General features: G+C 46.3%; 1 protein-coding gene across 3 annotated transcripts in view; it reads right to left on the minus strand.

The window, feature by feature from the left end:
• The window catches only part of ME3 (malic enzyme 3), a 178,866-nt gene that overhangs the window by 31,569 nt on the left and 130,483 nt on the right, over positions 1–16,814 (minus strand). For all 3 annotated transcript variants that reach the window (XM_046684600.1, XM_046684599.1, XM_046684601.1), the window contains exon 7: positions 13,398–13,501. In XM_046684600.1, the coding sequence (XP_046540556.1) occupies positions 13,398–13,501 (104 nt within the window). The remainder of the gene's footprint in view (positions 1–13,397; positions 13,502–16,814) is intronic.

The following is a 16,814-nucleotide window of genomic DNA, read 5'->3' on the forward strand; positions in this document are numbered from 1 at the left end:
CGAGTTCAGCCCATTCTGCTCTCCCCATTCAGGTGTACGACCGCAGTATTTGTACCACACAGTCTGTCACACAATTGCATCTAGACCCTCCTCAGAGCCGAAACTGCCCCTCTCTCATAGAACCGGCTACATTCTACTTGGAATTAGACAGTTCGTCTAGGGGTGGAAGACAATAAGGTCGGAAAACCCAGTCTGTGTTTGTGGCCTCTGGGGACCAAAGTGAGCCAAAGTCAGGGAGGGGAAGAAAGGAAAGACTGAGCCAGGTAGGAGACAGACTAGATCATAGCAGGCACTAGGCAGCGTCCTTGAGGGCCGAGGAGGGGTCTCCCTCACCGCTGTATGGCGCGACAGCTGAAGAAGGAGCTCTAACTGACGGACTTTCCTGCCCCCTGCTCTGGACAAATCAGCTTCAGACCCCCCTGTCAGAAGACCACATGTGCTGCTGTATGCCCAGGGCCTGTGCTTACCTGGCTCCACAGTATTGTTGAGCAATGACAGCAGGAACAAATGAACGCAGGGAACAGTGCCTCCACAGGAGTGCCCAGTCACACACATCCCATCTGACCTCACCAGCGCAATCTCCTTTTCCAGGGGCCACAGCGGCAAACCATCTTTGTATCACAAGCACTCAAGAATTCAAGTTAACACCATGAGGCCACCAACACCGAGGGCCTTCCCAAGCCAGGCTGGGAGGGTGGGCAGCAGAGGGTCTATGGGGATTGACCCTAGGTTTTGGAGTCAGATGGGTTTAGGGTGAGTCCAGACTCTTCTAATTTCTTGCTGGGTGATTTTGGACAAGTTGCTTAACCTTTCTGAGCTTCAGTTTCTTTATCTCTAAGGGCTGCTGTGATAATTAGATGTAAAGTACCCAGCACAGAGTAGGTGCCCTGTAAGAGCAAGTGCTAGCCTCCTCCTGGGATGAAGGCCGTGGCTTTTAAATCCAACTAAATGTCCCAGGCCCTTCAACCACCATACTCCCCCATCAGCCTTGACTGACACTGCAGGCAGGGCTGTTAACTAGGCACATGTTAAATCTACATAGGTTCAGCAGTAATTATTTGAGCACATTTCTATTTTTCCCTAGTCAATTATAAGCTCTTTGAGAGAAAAGTCTATTTGTGACTTATTGCTGTTTAATAAATATATGCCCATTGAATGAATAAATATGTGGATGAACACGAGAATAAATAACTGAATGCCGCCCTGAACCATTTTCTGATTATTTTATGTGTCCATATTACATTCTCAGGAAGAAGTGAATTCTTCGGGACACGTCTTTTTGTATTGATCACACTCTGGAGCACAGAGAAAGCACATGATAAATATGCACTGAATGGAAACTTGGAAGAGATTTCATGAATTATATGAATGAGAACAAACAACTGAATGGGTTCCCTTTAATTCCTACTGCTTTTATCATTAACTGACCGTGGGGAAATAATTGTCTCTCTGGGTCTCAGTTTCCTCACCTATAAGTGACAGGGTGGGTTCAAACGAGCAGGCTGTTTCTTGCTCAGGCATTCTAAGACTGTGAGGTTCCAGTGCAAGGAAGGGCCAGGGGGAAAAATGAAGTGAGATACAGACTGGGCCACAGAAGGCATTCCTAAAATTCAGTGCACACACAAATACTGAGCAGTGACCCCCTCTGCTGAGAGGGACTCAGAGTGTGAACACTGCCTTGAAACATCACGCTCAGGGCTTAGAGCTAAGAGTTAGGCTCCTTCAAATCTTTTAAAATTAAAATAAAATCTTGAAACTTTCTTTGTAGTCTAGATGCCCTAAGCTTAGGGGTTTTCCTTTGTTTATATGTTTTAAAACCACCAGGAGAAGCTTGGAGCCAGAGCCTCAGCTGTTCCCCTGAGGGCTGGGTTGGCAGTTTGTGGAGAGGCCTGCAGGGGGCACCCAGCTCTGGTGGGTGGATGAAAACAAGACCACTGGCCATTAGATAGTCAAGAAGGAAGAAACAGGGAGCACCAGTCAACTGACCCAGACACTAGGGAGTTTTCCCATCACAAAAAAGAAATGATAATTATGTGATAGAGGTGTTATGTAATGCTATGGTGGCAGTCATATTGCAATATATTAATGTATCAAATCAATACATTGTATACCTTAAATGTACACAATATGTCAATTATATCTCAATAAAAAAAAGGATGCTTCCCTCTCTGATGGTAGCTAAAGAGTTTTGAAAATGGGAGTTGATGGCTGGTCCCTCCATAGCCCCCGCTATGGTGAGAAGGGGTGGGGTACCAACTCTGACCTGGAATGAGCTGGAGAGAGAAGATGTGAGTATGTTAAGTAGAAGAGTTTTCCTAAGACCTTTCTCCCATTTATCCTCCTTGCCTACTGTATCAAGAAGGTGTTGAGCATGGTCTGGAGCATGTTGGACTGTCTTTTCTTTTATGTAGAAGAACAGAAATACGGAGTATTCAAGTTAGAGCGTGGGTTCTGGAATTGGACTACCTGGGTTTACAGCTTGGCTCCACCATTTACTAAGGCGTAACCTTGGACGAGTTTCCTAACCTCTCTGTGCCTCAGTTTCCTCATCTGTAAAGAGTGCATTCATTCAATAAGTGTTTATTAAGAATCCATATTGCACTAGGCATTGTTCTGGGTGCTTGAGAAACTGCAGTGAACAGAAGAGTCAAAGATGCCCTCCCTAGGACTTCTATTTTATCACTCGACCTACTTAATAGGATTGTCGTATTAAATGAGTGAACATATGTGAAGTGCTTTGTTGTCCACAGGAGCCCAGCTTAGCCCAGGACTCAAATCACCACTGGGTATAAAGGGTGGGATGCTTGCTTGCTTCTTTCTTTCTGTCTTTAGTGAGCTTTTTTTTTTAAATGCAAGGAACTGTCTTTGAGAAAGAATTGCTGCTTAACTCATTATAAAAAAAATCCATTATTTCTTCTAATTACAACAGAGACACCTGCACACAAACAACGAACCTTTCTAGAAATGAATGGCTCGGAAAGCACAAGTCCCCAGCAAGGTCATCCCTTAACGGTAATCACTGTTGACAGCTTGGTGTATATACATCCAGATGTTTTTTTCTTTACATAACTTATCTTGATGGAATCATTTGTTTTTAGGATCTTTTTCCAGTTACCCAATTTGATTAAAAACAATCTGGTTAAGCCTAAAAAATGCATGCAGTAGCATAAGAAGAGACTGTGTCTGTGTATGAATGAGCAAGACATGGAGAAAGAGAGACAAAGAGACAGTGAGAGTAAATATACCACGCCATGGGGTTGTCTGGAATTGCTACATCCTCTCGGCATGGAATGACGAGGCTTGGATCTGGGAGTTCCAGTCTTAGCCATCTCCTTTCTTTCCCTAGAGAAATGCATCAGCAGTAGCTCAGAAAAACCTTCCCTGATAAAACATCTTGGTGTTGCAGTTCCTTTCTGGATAATGAGGAGTGGGAATGGTCAGTCTCTGAAATGTCCACAGGCAGTGATTTTTGAGGATCTCAGATTACTTCATTCTTGTAAAAAATATCTCTTCAATACATTTAAATGTAGCTGCTTTATAATCTTTCTCAGAATATCCTTTTTCTTGGGGTTCTAATTCTTCTATTAGTTGTGTAACTGATTTTCCCACATTGTGGATAGCTTGCATGTGGATTATTGTGAATCATGAACTTATTTTCACTGGAGACTGGTTTTTGCCCTCAAGGAATCCCACACAGTGTGGGTGGTGGGAGTGTCCCTACAGAGAAGTTTTACTTTCCTTCTGCCAGTTTCTCCAGCCACCTCATTGGTAGGGGACAATATTTTATACTAATTTCTTAACTTGGGAATTTTTGCAGCATGTGTGTATTATAAATGTGGACTCTATATCAACATGTGGTGAAGGCCTGGTGTTTTGGTTTCCTCCAAGAGACATCTTTTTCCTCTCACAAGCCACTCCTTGTCATTTCTGTGGGTTGGGGAGCAGAGCCTATTTCTTCTTCATTGGAGGAGGGGCAGCCATTTGAGGCTCCCAGTTTTTTGTGGGACTCTCAGTGCCAACATCTTGCCTTGTACAGGCCTCAACACTGGACCCTACCTGGGTGCGGACCCATCTCCAAGCCTGAATGATGAGAAGGAAGCAGCCATGAAAATGGAAGGACATTCAAGGCTGGGCAAACACCAATCATGTAGGCTGTGTGTGCGGCTCGAACAAAAATGACCTGTTGAGGGAGAAGCAAAAAGGCCAGGGTGGCTGGGGCTCAGGGAGCAAGGGAGAGAGTGGTGGGAGACGATGCTATCACAGGCTTCCTTCTAGCCTCAACAGCAAAGGACAAGGGTGTCACAGGCGTAGCCTCTTAATAAGTCAGTGTCAGTGGGCTGATCTTGGGACAATTTAGTAATTTTCTATCCTTGGGCAAGTTTCTGTTTCTCATTTCTGTATTGAGAAATGTGTCCTACAAAAAGAAGTTAGCTTATGCAAGGGGACAATGCTCTCAGGATGGGGGCTCTGTAAGGCCCTAACAACACTCGGCTGACATAACTGCAGAAAATATGAGACCTCACTCCTACATGTACATACGAATATACTCAATGCCTCTCCACCCGGCGTCGGGGGCAGAGTTAAACTGAACAGGTGTGTTTGGGGGAGGAGAAGACCAAGCGTTTACTGATTGCACACACAGGGATCTGAAAATGGAGATGGATCACACCCAGTACTTCCAGGGTTGTTTTTTCTTCTTAAGACTAGCAGTGGGGCAGAAGATTTGGAGATGAGAGGGAAAGTATTACTGGAATGGAGGGGATGGATGCGTGGGGGTGGGAGGAAGTGATGGATGTATTCATGGATAATTTAACCCCAGTGTGAATGCATGACTGGGGGCACCACTACAGCGCCGCCTACAGGAGAGCGGCTTTGGAAATCATCTAAATTAACGATAATAATAGCAAGGATTATCTAAGTGTTTACTCTTATCCAGGTATCATGTTAAGCATTTTACACGGATTGTCTCATTTATCCATCATAAGCACTCTACAAGATAAATCTTAAAAATGCATTTTAGAAATGAGGACACTGAGGCACAGATGGATTAAGTAGCTTATTAATGAATGGCAGGTGAGAGGTTCCAACTCAGGCAGTCTTGCTCTGGAGTTCATGCTTAACAACCACTGTTGTTAGTGGGTGGGATCTTCATAGGATCCCCTTTCTTAGGCGAGGTACTTACACTTTATAGGCTTCAGTTTCCTCATCCCTTAAAATGAAGCTAATAATAGAACCCACCTCAGAGGGTTGCTGTGAGAATAAAATGAATTAATATTGAATAAACGGTTACATCAGAGTCCGCACATAGTAAGCAATTGAGTAAAAAAGGGTTGTTGTTGTTATTATTATTAATCCATTGAGGAAAATTAGGGAAAAACCCCCTTCTTCCTCCATCCCCTCTGCCACAATCTGAAGCTTTCAGGTCTGGGCATGATTTTCTTCCTATTCTTGATACCAGGTGATAAAATCTGGCTGCTGAGAGAAAATGGAAACAAAATAACCAGCTGGTGTCACTGAATCCCCCTCCCCACTCAGTGAACCTCCTTGCACACATTTCAGCCTCAGGCCTGAGGCTGGGCTTTGACTAATGAACCTCACACCCTCTAAATTATTCAGTTGGCGTGGCCACCATGGAAGTGAATAGGTCCCAGAGAGCTGCGTGCTGGTTTGCATTTTGCTACAGCCTTCCAGCCCTTTCCGTGACCCAGAAGAGATTCCTTGCAGGTGTGAGAGTCCGTTGTCATGCAACATCTGGCTCCTATTCTGATGGGAATGTGTAGGAGCTGGACTGTCAACAATTAACCGCTACAGGCTGAGACTGGACAACTGTCCTGCTTCTTCAGAGGTCAGACAAGCTAGAATGAGTCCCAAAGTTCCATCCTCTGAGCTTCGTCAGATGTGGTCAAATTCATAAGCTTCAGTCCATTCTAATGGATAGGTAGGCTAGTGAAGGCTTTCAATCCCTCAACCAACCAACCAGCCAACCACTCAACTCCCACCCTCACCATTTACTGTGGGCCACCATGAGTAAAATCATCCTCCCTGTCCCCAGGAACAACCAGTCTGGTAGAGACATGACAGAGTCATAGGACCTGGGGAATGGATGATCTGCAAAGTCCACCTAGTCCGGCTCATGCTGATACTTGATCCCCTCTACAATAGTCTAGGCACACCTTTGCCCAATCTCTGCTCTGACTGTGAAAAGTTAAAGACCAAAAAAGCTTTAAAGGAAAGCTCTACACCATTATAGAAGAGATGTCACAATGCAGTGCATGATTAATTAGCAAATGAATTAGACGAACAATAAGTGACTCCATGATTACAAACATGGCAAGAGTTTCAGGCCAGGCTGGTCAGGGAAGATTTCCCTGGAGGGCAGAATTTGCTATGGGCAGAACTACTGTGGCTTCTGTTCTTATCTTCACCCACATACTGTCAATTTCAATACTCTTGTTGCTCAAGAACCTTCCATAGTTCCCTATCGCCCTCTGCATCAAGTGCTAAATAAGGTATTGTGTGGATTGGTAGTTTTCAAAAATTCTCAGCAGAATTCTTCTTTAATTAATGAAATCTTGAGCAGAACCATGATACAGAAAGCAATTAAAAACAATGAAGTGTTTCTTCAAGTGGTTTAAATTTTATATGGTTGGTGGGACATACTTCATTTAGAGCAGCTCTGATGACCTCTTTAAAGGCCCGGGGCTTGGGGAAGCTTGGTTGAAAAACCACTGGATGAGACAGCTGAAGCCCTTTCCACTTCTGAGCTGTAATAACTATGATCTTCTGCCTGGATTTTGCGGCCTATCATAGCCTGCCCCCTTCCTACTTAACCTTATTTTGAACCCATAAACATTCCTCTCTAGTGGGGCCAGGCTTCTAAAGTCTTCTGCATACTCCTTGCTTTTCCTGTGTTCTTGCTTTTCTCATGGTATATCATCTTTATGGAATGCATTCTTTCTCCTGTTGCTTACTCAGATTTGGCCCCAAATTTGTATAATTTCCATCTCTTCCCAGACATCTCTGATTACTCCTTTCTCTGAATTCCCATTGAACTGAAAGTCAACACCAAGTAGCTGAGAACTTAACTCTTCTCTAATTATTTCCTGTTCAACAATTTTGTCTTCTCGGAAGGTCTGTAAGATTCATGAGGACATGGCCCGCATCATTTCTTTCTTTTGAATCTCATTAAAGTGCCTTGTAGAGTGTTGGGCATGTAGTCATTATTCAAAAGCCCTGGGAAAGCATGATTAGATACAGTATTTGTTTGTGCTGCTCCTAGCTTTCCTGGAGCTTCTATGATGAGTTTTCTCACCTCAGTGATGAAAATAAAGCTCAGGTCTCAGAGTGCTGGCTGCCGTAGGAACCTGTTGTTCCTATCCCTTTGCCAGAAAAATACAAGTTTGAAAAGTGAAATTCCAAAAAATACACATATTTCTTGGGAGGATGATGTGAGTTTCCGTACTTCCACAGGAAGCTTTTATAAGAAATCCCCTGAACAAGACAGTTATAACTGTCTTTACCTAACTAATGCACTCGCCATCTCCCTCTTTCAAACTCATTAGCTGTCATAAACTCAAAGCTTGAGGCCAGGAAATCAGGCCTGAGTGTGCGCCTGGTTGGTGAGGAAAGGCAGGCCTGATCCCATCCCATGATGTGTCTTCCAGGCTGGGGGGCCCAGATGTATGAGTGCTTTCCCCACGTGGGAAAAGGTAAGTATGCCAGGCCTGAAAGCAGCTCAAGTTCCTCAGGGCAAAGGGGATTCCAGCAGAAGCAGCAGGCACAGCCCCACTGGGTAGGTTTGCAGACTGTCAGAGCAGCAGGTGCCTTGTCAAGATGGACTGCCATGGCAGGGTGAGCCCCGAGAATGTGCTGGGTCTTTCCTTATGTAGGTCCCTGGGGGAAAGACATGCGAAAAGTCTCTGTATTGGCCCTTATGCGTCACCTCAGGCTCCAGTCTGACTCTGAAAGTGGAGTGAGCTGGGGTCGCTCAAAACATGCCTTTTCTGGGGATGCAGTCCATCAGAGTTTCCCAAACTTCAGTCTTTGCACAGCTCTATCAGAAGCACCAAGAAAGCTTCAAAAATACAGATGCTCAGGCCTTAATCCAGGCCTACCGGCATAGGGGCCGGGAGTCTGTATTTTTCATGACTCTCCTGGTGATTTGGGTGCCAAGCCAGCTTTGGGAACCACAGTCCAGGATTCACGTACCCTCTTTTATTTGATCCACTACTTTGTTCCAGTGTAGGGTGGGGGTGGGGTGTACCCAAGGCAGCATATTCTTGAATGTTTTTGTAACTCAGAAGAAGCAGCTGCAGTTTCATGTGGACTGAATAGACAGGCTTGGTTTAGCTCTTGAAATATCCTGAACACCTGGAGAAGAAAAATCTTCCACCTTCAGGTTCCTTTGGCCTCTGAGTTGCTATTGAGCTGTAGGAGTCACAGAAGGACCAGCAAGTGTGACTGCTCATAGAGTCACAGATGCTTGGGCCACTAGGCTCCTCACACATCCAGGACAGTTAAAGCATAGCACACGTGCTGCATGCCTCATTCCCCTGCTCAGGGAAGACACTGCTAATCAACCATGACACTCTTCCCTGTTGAACCTAGAGAGGCCTTGGAATCCCAGCAACCAGAGCTGGCACAAGGAATGAAACCTTTTCACCCTCCTTGTCATTCCTACCAACAATACCCTCGTCTAATCCTAAATTTTGTTGAACGCTTTGATTTGCAAGCATGGTTCAGAAAATGGTGGTGAGACAATCTCTTCTCTGTCTACTCTCTATCTCTAGGTGAACTCAATCACTCCCTTGACTTTAAATACCATCTATGGACTGGCAACTCCCAGCTTTATAATTCCGCCCTAGAACTCTTCTTGAGCTCCAGACTTACATGGACACTCAGAGCCTAAGAAAGCTTAGAGGTCAGCTCTCAACTCCAGCAGATACATAAAAATGTCTTCGCATGCAAAGCTCCTTGAGAGCAGGACTGTTTCCCTCTCTACGGACTGCCGACCCGTACCTGGCACAGCATCTTGTATACAGCAGGCACTTGGGAGATGACTGTCAGTTTTATATGATACATTTCTCTGCTTATATGACTAACTGTGTTATTCTTTTCTCTGCCTTCTTGCGTCTCCTGAGCACAGTCTCCTATAACGCTGGCTGCCCCATTCCCTGTCCCTCCCAGCCTGGATGGGGTGTGGTAGTTTGCTACATTGGTGGTTCCCCAATGAACCATGCCTCTTGATATTTACGTCTTTATGTTATCTTTTCCCTTGGAATCTGGTATGGACCTTGATTTGCTTTAACCAGTAGAATGTGGTGGAAGTGGTACTGTGCCAGTCTCACTATGGTGTGAGCCTCAGGTATCAAGTGTAGGATGGTGCGTGTGTGTGTGTGTGTGTGTGTGTGTGTCTGAGAGAGAGAGAGAGAGAGAGAGAGGGAGAGAGAGACAGAGAGAACCAGAGATAGAAAGATGGAGAGACCCAAAAAGACAGAAATTTTCCTGGAGCTAAAAAGCAGATGACTTTTTTATTAAGGTCAATTTTTTTTTTAAACTATCATTTCCCTTCTTTGTCACTCTTATTTCAGCAGCTTAGCAATCTCTGTCTTTAGGATTTGGGGAGCCAGAGAGAAACGGGGTGGTTTCCTTTCCTGGCCTGCTTAAAGGCTGAAGCTGCTGTTGACATCAAACTTCTGTCCAACTCAGGCCAAGTGTCAGACAGAGCGAGGGCTCCAGGTGTAAACTTAGACGGACCATTCCCTTCCATTCTACTGCAAGTAACAGAAATGAACAATGTAAGTGGAAACCATCGGGGAAAGCTGTTGCTCAGGTGCAATGCTCCAGGTCCCACGCTTGGCAGGGAAAGAGCAGAAAGAATGGACCATGGGAACCTCAGGCTTTGTCTCAGCTGGGAGCAGGACACTCGCAGCTGTCTGTTGCTGGGTTTACCGACTCAGGTGGAGATTCCTTCTGCCCCAGGGGGCCCTCCCCAGTGGCCAAACTCCAGGATGGTAGCTAAGCCTAGTGACTCTTTTTCACACCAAAAAATCTTAAGACACACCCCGATTAGTGGGTAGGGGCAAGAAGGTAGACCTTTTTATTAGCAGGATGTTTGGAAAGAGGCAAAGATGCTGAAGGCAAGAGTCAACATTTCCTGAGGTTCTTTCTTAAAATACACTGTGTTTGGCTTCAGGGCTGCTGACTCACTCCCAGGCCGGGCATTCTGTCTTGGGGCTACTATATTCCCGAGAGTGCCCAGGGAGACCAGCTCCTTCCTCACCTGCAGTATCCACAGAAACACCTGCTTTAGCTTATTAGAAAGTCAAAACAACTGACTGTCAGCCCATCATCTTTTCCACTGAAGGACGCATTCCTCTTGGCTGATGCACACCCCTCTCCCCAGGGTTCACCCCCGGACTGCCTGTGTGTCTGTGAACTGAGTTTGATGGTAATTTGAAGAGGCTCTTACATCCTTGTTTTTTTAACCTTCTCACACGAATAGTAAGACTTCCCTGTGGGGAATCCTGGAATGACTACTGACTCATTAGATAGGCAGTGAGCCCTGAAAATGGGAAGCAAAAAAATGGGCTCTCAAAGCCAATTTCATTCCCTTCTCTTTTCTTCCACAGGTAACTCAGCATTGTAGAAAACAGTCTGGCCTCACAGTCAGCAGACACACATTCAACTTGAAGTCATGCCAGATACTGGGTGACCTGTGAGACAGGTTCCTTAGCCCCTCAGGGTCTCAGTTTCCTCCTCTGTAAACTGGACATAATAATACCTAGCCTGCCAGCCATGCAGGAATTTTAAAAGATCCAAATAGAATAATGGGGTAGGAAGGCATCTTAAAGAGCAACTGATGCTTAAATTACTTCCTATAATAGCACCTCCTATAATAAGCCACACAACGTATCCTTGAACTCTTTCTATGACAGGGAACTCATTTCCACAGGGACAGCTCTGATTTATTTTGAGCTGAAAACTGCCTCCTTTGGTATTCTACCAATTAGTTCCTCTCCATACGGGCATAAAGAAGCAAGTCCAGTCCTCTTCTGGAAGAACAGCTTTCGGATCTCTGGAGGGAGTGTTGCACCCCTGATTTTCACAGAGCAGTCCCTAGGTCTTCTCTCCACCAGGCTAAGCCATTGGCGCCCTGCACTGTCATGGTTATTGTTCTCCAAAGGCGCTTTAGGTAATTTATGACCTTCGACGTATCTTGTCCGGAACTGAATGTGGTATTCAGGATGGTCTGAAACGGGGAGAATTAAGTGGGACATTCACCTCCCCTGTTCTAGATGATAGGCCGCTATTAATGCAGCTGACCCTTGAATTAGCTGCTTTGGTGGTCACATCTCCCTAACAGAACTTCCTCCATAATTCAGCTTCAAACACCTAACTTTCTGATTACCACCTCCTTTCTTTCCAGCTCATTCCATCTGTTACCCAACTCAACAATTCTTAGGCCTCATTAGGACTTACTGAGCATTGACCATATCACTGTCCCTTAGCTCTCACCTCCACTGTGTCCTCATGTCCCTTCTTATCTAGCCTAGACCTCAGGACACATCATTATAATCATCCCCTTGAATACACTCTTAATTTCTTTCTCCCTTGCCTGGCAAAATCCCAACCGTGATTAAATCCTACTCTCTGCCTCTTTCTGCCCTGCATCCAGTTGAAACTGGTTAGAGAAAAACACAGAAAGCGGTTAACTGACCTAAGTTACATTCATGAGCAATAACCTCAAGGAGGCCCATGAAGCTACCCAGCAATCATCTTCCACTTCCCTGGTTTGGACATTCTAGGTCATACCTCCTCCATCCTTAAGCCTCCGCCACCTCTGTCCCCATCCTCACTCTCAGGGGGTGACATTGCCTTCATCTGATGGGGCTCCCACATGCCCCCCCACCACATCTACCCACCCGCCCATATCTGTGCCCAGTGCTCTGCCTTCCCTCTCTCCCTGCGGATGGGCCTCTCTGCTCCTATCTAAGACTAAGCTCTCCAGGTGTGCCCTAGATCTTTGCTTCTCCCTTACTCTAGAACTTTTGCCCCCACACTCCACTACTAATTTCCTCTTCTATAGGATCATTCCCATCCCATATAACATATTATTTCTCTCATCTTAAACAACAAAAACAAAAAACACAACAATAATAGAATGCTTTCTTCTTATCCCCAGAGAAGGAAACCAGACAAAGAGACTTAACAGTTCCGTAACCTGGAAGTGGTGGCGTCAGTTTGCCCACCCCCAAAGCCCACCCAAATGAGACTTCACGGGCTGCAGAGGCCAAAGCAGCTCTCTCTCCAGCCCACTGCGCTGGTGTGAGTGACTGAAGTGGGCAAGGGAGTACTTTGCCAAGGACAACCAGGCCGGTTCTGCCATACCTGGGTACTCATGGGATAGCAAGAAAAGCTGGAGATTTTCAAGTGAGAAGGAAACCTGCTCGATCTGCGGGGGCTGTTGAGCTACTGAAACTCTGCCTTGACTGACTTGTCTGTAAGACTAAAGGTGGGTGGGTTCGGGGGCTGTTTCTAGGATGCCATCCCAGCAGCATGCCAGCCATGGCAGGGTGAGTGGGTGGCCACGACGGCAGACAGATGGGGCAGGGGAGAGGGATGGAAGCCACCAATATTGCACACCCCAGTGCAGAGATGACACCTCATAATTCTCATAGGCCCAGAGCCCGTATGGCCTGCTGTGGTGGCTCATTAACACCTCTTGGTCCTCATGTAGAGGTGGAAAATGAGGACTAACGTGACAAGCTGCCTTCCAAAGCCGTTTCGTCAGAAGGGCACACTCCTTTCCTTCCCACTCACAGTGTTCCTCTTCATGTCAACGACCCAGAACACCTCAAGCTAAGGGGGTTTTCCTCTGGGACACTGGATACTTAACTAATCCAGATCACAGACCTTCAGCTATCAACCCTCTGCTCTCCTCTGTCTGCTCCCAAAGAGTCTCCCAGACAACAAGCCCATTTGGCTTTGAGTCTTCCAAGTACATGGGGTCAAGTTGGAATTTTCAGACCACCTGGAAAAGCACGCATCTACTGCCTCGTTTGTGTACCTGCCAAAATAAGTACTGACTTTCAATATGCTCTCTTGTTTTTGAGGAAGATTAGCCCTGAGCTAACATCTGCTGCCAATCCTCCTCTTTTTTGCTGAAGAAGACCAGCCCTGAGCTAACATCTGTGCCCATCTTCCTCTACTTTCTATGTGGGATGCCTACCACAGCATGGCTTGCCACGTGGTGCCGTGTCCGCACCTGGGATCCGAACTGGTGAACCCCGGGCCGCCAAAGCGGAATGTTCGAACTTAACCAGGGTGCCACCGGGCCGGCCCCCATGCTCTCTCTTAAAAGTCCTCTTTTAAAAGGGACAGACTGATCGACTTACTTGTCTGTCACGGCCTGCATGAACTCGTCCAGCAGGTCGTCGTATTCCTTCCCGCGCACACGCTGGTGTTTCAGGCCGATGTACAGAGGGTCTCTGAGCAGCTCCTGGAATAGACAGCATCCATTTCCTCAAGTGTCTTGGTTTAGTAGGAAGGACGGGGGTGGGAGGGGAGAAGAGAGGAGGAAGCTGGCTGCTCTCTCACCTTTCCAGGTGTCTGGAAGGGTCTGGAGGCTAAGCTACTGAGCGAAGGTGGACTCCCAGATTGCGTCCACTTTAGGAACCAAGGATGCTTTGAACCAGGCAAGCCTCTCTCAGGCACAGTCTTCCAACCTCTGGCTGCAGGCTCTGAGTTTATTTCAGGGTTTCTCAATAATGGTGTTACTGACATTTTGGCTTGGATAATTATTTGATGTGAGAACTGACCTGTACGTTGTGGGACCTCTGGCCTCTAGCCACTAGAAGTCAGCAGCACCACCAGTTTTGACAATAAAAACTGTCTCTAGACATTGCCAAATGTCTTTGTAGGGACAGAATTGTTCCTGTTGAGATCCACCATAAGCAGCATCTGGACTGAGATTTTGGGTCTCGGCCAAAGCCACTGATCTGGACTCAAATTAGAAAACACTTCATTCATTCATTCATTCATTCATTCAACAAAATCTTACTGGATACCTACCACGTGCCTGGCACCGTGCTAGGCCCTGGGGATACAAGGATAGAATGATATAACCAGAAATTTTTTTCTTTTTCTTCTTCCTCTCACTAAAGCCCCCCCATTAGATTGTTGTATATTCCAGTTGTAGGTCCTTCTAGTTCTGCTATGTGGGACACTGCCTCAGCATGGCTTGATGAGTGGTGCCATGTCCACACCCAGGATCCGAACCAGTGAAACCCTGGGCTGCCGAAGTGGAGCGTGTGACCTTAACCACTCGGCCATGGGGCCAGCCCCTAGAAATTTTGATTCAAGAAAAATGTCCACCTTAATGCCAGCCTATTATCAGGTGACCCCATACTCCACCTGCAGCAATTTCTGTCACAGCATTCGCATGCTGTTTGGTTATCTTCTATGTCTGTATTGGTCTGATGACCACTCTCACTGACTGACTTCCCACCCCTTCTATCCCCCTCTCAAACACACACCCCTATACAGAATCAGTGAACTCATTCACCCATGACACATTTACTGATCATCTATTACTGCTGATATTGGAGCCTGCAGGGGATTTGTAGATGAGTAAGAAATGGCTGTTACCTTTAAGGTGCTCACAATCTACTGCAAGTGGCTGATGAGTAAACTAACAAGCTCTACCATAGGGCAGACACTGCATTGGAACGAAGTGTGGAATATGGAAGCACAGAGAAGGAGTGAAGTAATTCCGATTGGGGCATGGTGAGGGTTGTCTCCTGGAGGAAATGGCCAGTCGTTAAAAGATGGGCAGAATCTGACAGGTGGGCTGGGCCCTCCAAGCTGGAAAGTCGGCACAGAGAAAGGCTGGGGGCTGGAGACAGAGGAGGAAGAAGTACCTGGTGTGTTTAGGAAACAGGAAGTAATTCCATGTGTTAGGGTCTCCGGAAATTATCTATTTATGTCTGTATCACCAAAAATATGAGCTCCTTGACGACAAGGTTTTGTGTTATCTTCATCTCCACCTGAACTGCTATTACAAGATAACAAAAATAAAGACACCATGGGCTGTGCCCTCAAGGGGCTTAGAGTCAAGTCTCACCTCCACCACTGACTAGTTGTGCGACCTCAGGCAAATCATGTGACCTCTCTGAGCCTTCTCATTTGTCAAATGAGGATAAAATACTAGCTGTACAAGGTAATTGTGATGATTAAATGAAATAATATATTTGAAAGAGCTTTGCGAATTATAACATATGCTACCTAGTGAGGGCAGCAGCTGTAACTTTCATAGTGCTTCCCATGTGCCACATACTAAGCAACATTCTAAGTACTTGAATCTCCTCTACGAGGTGTGCAGCCATGGAGGTGTGTGGCTCAGATCTTCCTTAAGAGAACTTGCTGAGGGAGGGTAGGTGGTGGACAGCCTTCAGCTGCCACACTCTCCCTGGGCTGCTCCGACTGAGCATGGTGGGGTGCTAGGGTGGGCCAGACTTTTCCAGGGCTGCAGTGCAGGCAGAGCTCTTCTTGCTCTGTTCCCTCCTTCCTTCTCTCCTTTCATAGGTGACAGACCTTCATCGTAGTCTGAAGGCCCCATCCATCCGTCAACTATTCCTACTCCCTCCCTTTATTCATCACAGGCGTCCTCCCAATAAACTTCTCACACATCTGTTTCCTGGAGGACCTGGGCAGACACGGACGTCTTGTTATTTTCCCCTATTTTACAAATGGGGCCACAAGACATGGAGAGGTAAACAAGCTGCCCAGACCTTGGGCAGATAAGTGGAGAAGTCAGGGTTCACACTCAGCTGCCTGCTTCAGGGTTCACGACCTTAACCTCCGAGCCATGCTGCCTAGGCAGCCCTTTTGCATATCACCCAGAATTGATTTATTTTTGCTAAAGATGCTGCTCTAGGTCCCTATTGTCTTGATGGCGCTGTAGGAGGTGGTTGGACAAAGGTGTAGGAGACAGAAAAGAACAGGAAATATCTGCCTTCCTCACCCCTCACTCAGGCCTGGGGCCACATACTCGCAGGGGGGGTTAGCATTTTGTCCAAGGCACCACAGGTCAACAATAGAAAGAGGGTGGGTCCTAACCTTGTTTCTCACTCTCCTCACCCCTGGATTATACATCCTTGAGGTTTTTAGCATTCTGCCCTAGTGGTTGTGTGTGTGGCCTGGGAGGGAGACCAAAGGACAAGAGTGGGATATATATGGTACCTACCCTTCCTCGTGCCACCTTTAAAGTGACCATCTAAAAGTCACTTAGAGGCAACAATCATCCAGCCAAGGGGGAACAATAAAGTAAATGATGGCATAACAACTCAAGAGACAGCGAGGCAGTCATTAAAACTGCTATTTTTTAAGACTATGCAGCCACCTGGACAAATGTGTATGAGATGATTTAAAGTGAAAAAAGCAGGATACAAAATAGCATGGAGATAATTTCAATTATCTGAAACTCATACACATATAACCGGAAGGGCATACGCAAAAATGATAAAAATAATGTAACTCTAGGCATTTGCATAACATATTCACGTTTTTAGTTCTTTTGTTTTAAAGATTGGCACCTGGGCTAACAACTGTTGCCAATTTTTTTTTTCTGCTTTATCTCCCCAAACCGCCCCTGTACACAGTTGTATATCTTAGTTGCATGTCCTTCTAGTTGTGGGATGTGGGACGCCGCCTTAACGTGGCCTGACGAGTGGTGCCATGTCCGCGCCCAGGATCCGAACCCTGGACCGCCGCAGCAGAGCGCGAGAACTTAACCACTAGGTCACAGAGCCAGC

Source organism: Equus quagga, chromosome 14 (genome assembly GCF_021613505.1).
Source record: "Equus quagga isolate Etosha38 chromosome 14, UCLA_HA_Equagga_1.0, whole genome shotgun sequence".
NCBI classification, from domain to species: Eukaryota; Metazoa; Chordata; class Mammalia; order Perissodactyla; family Equidae; genus Equus; species Equus quagga.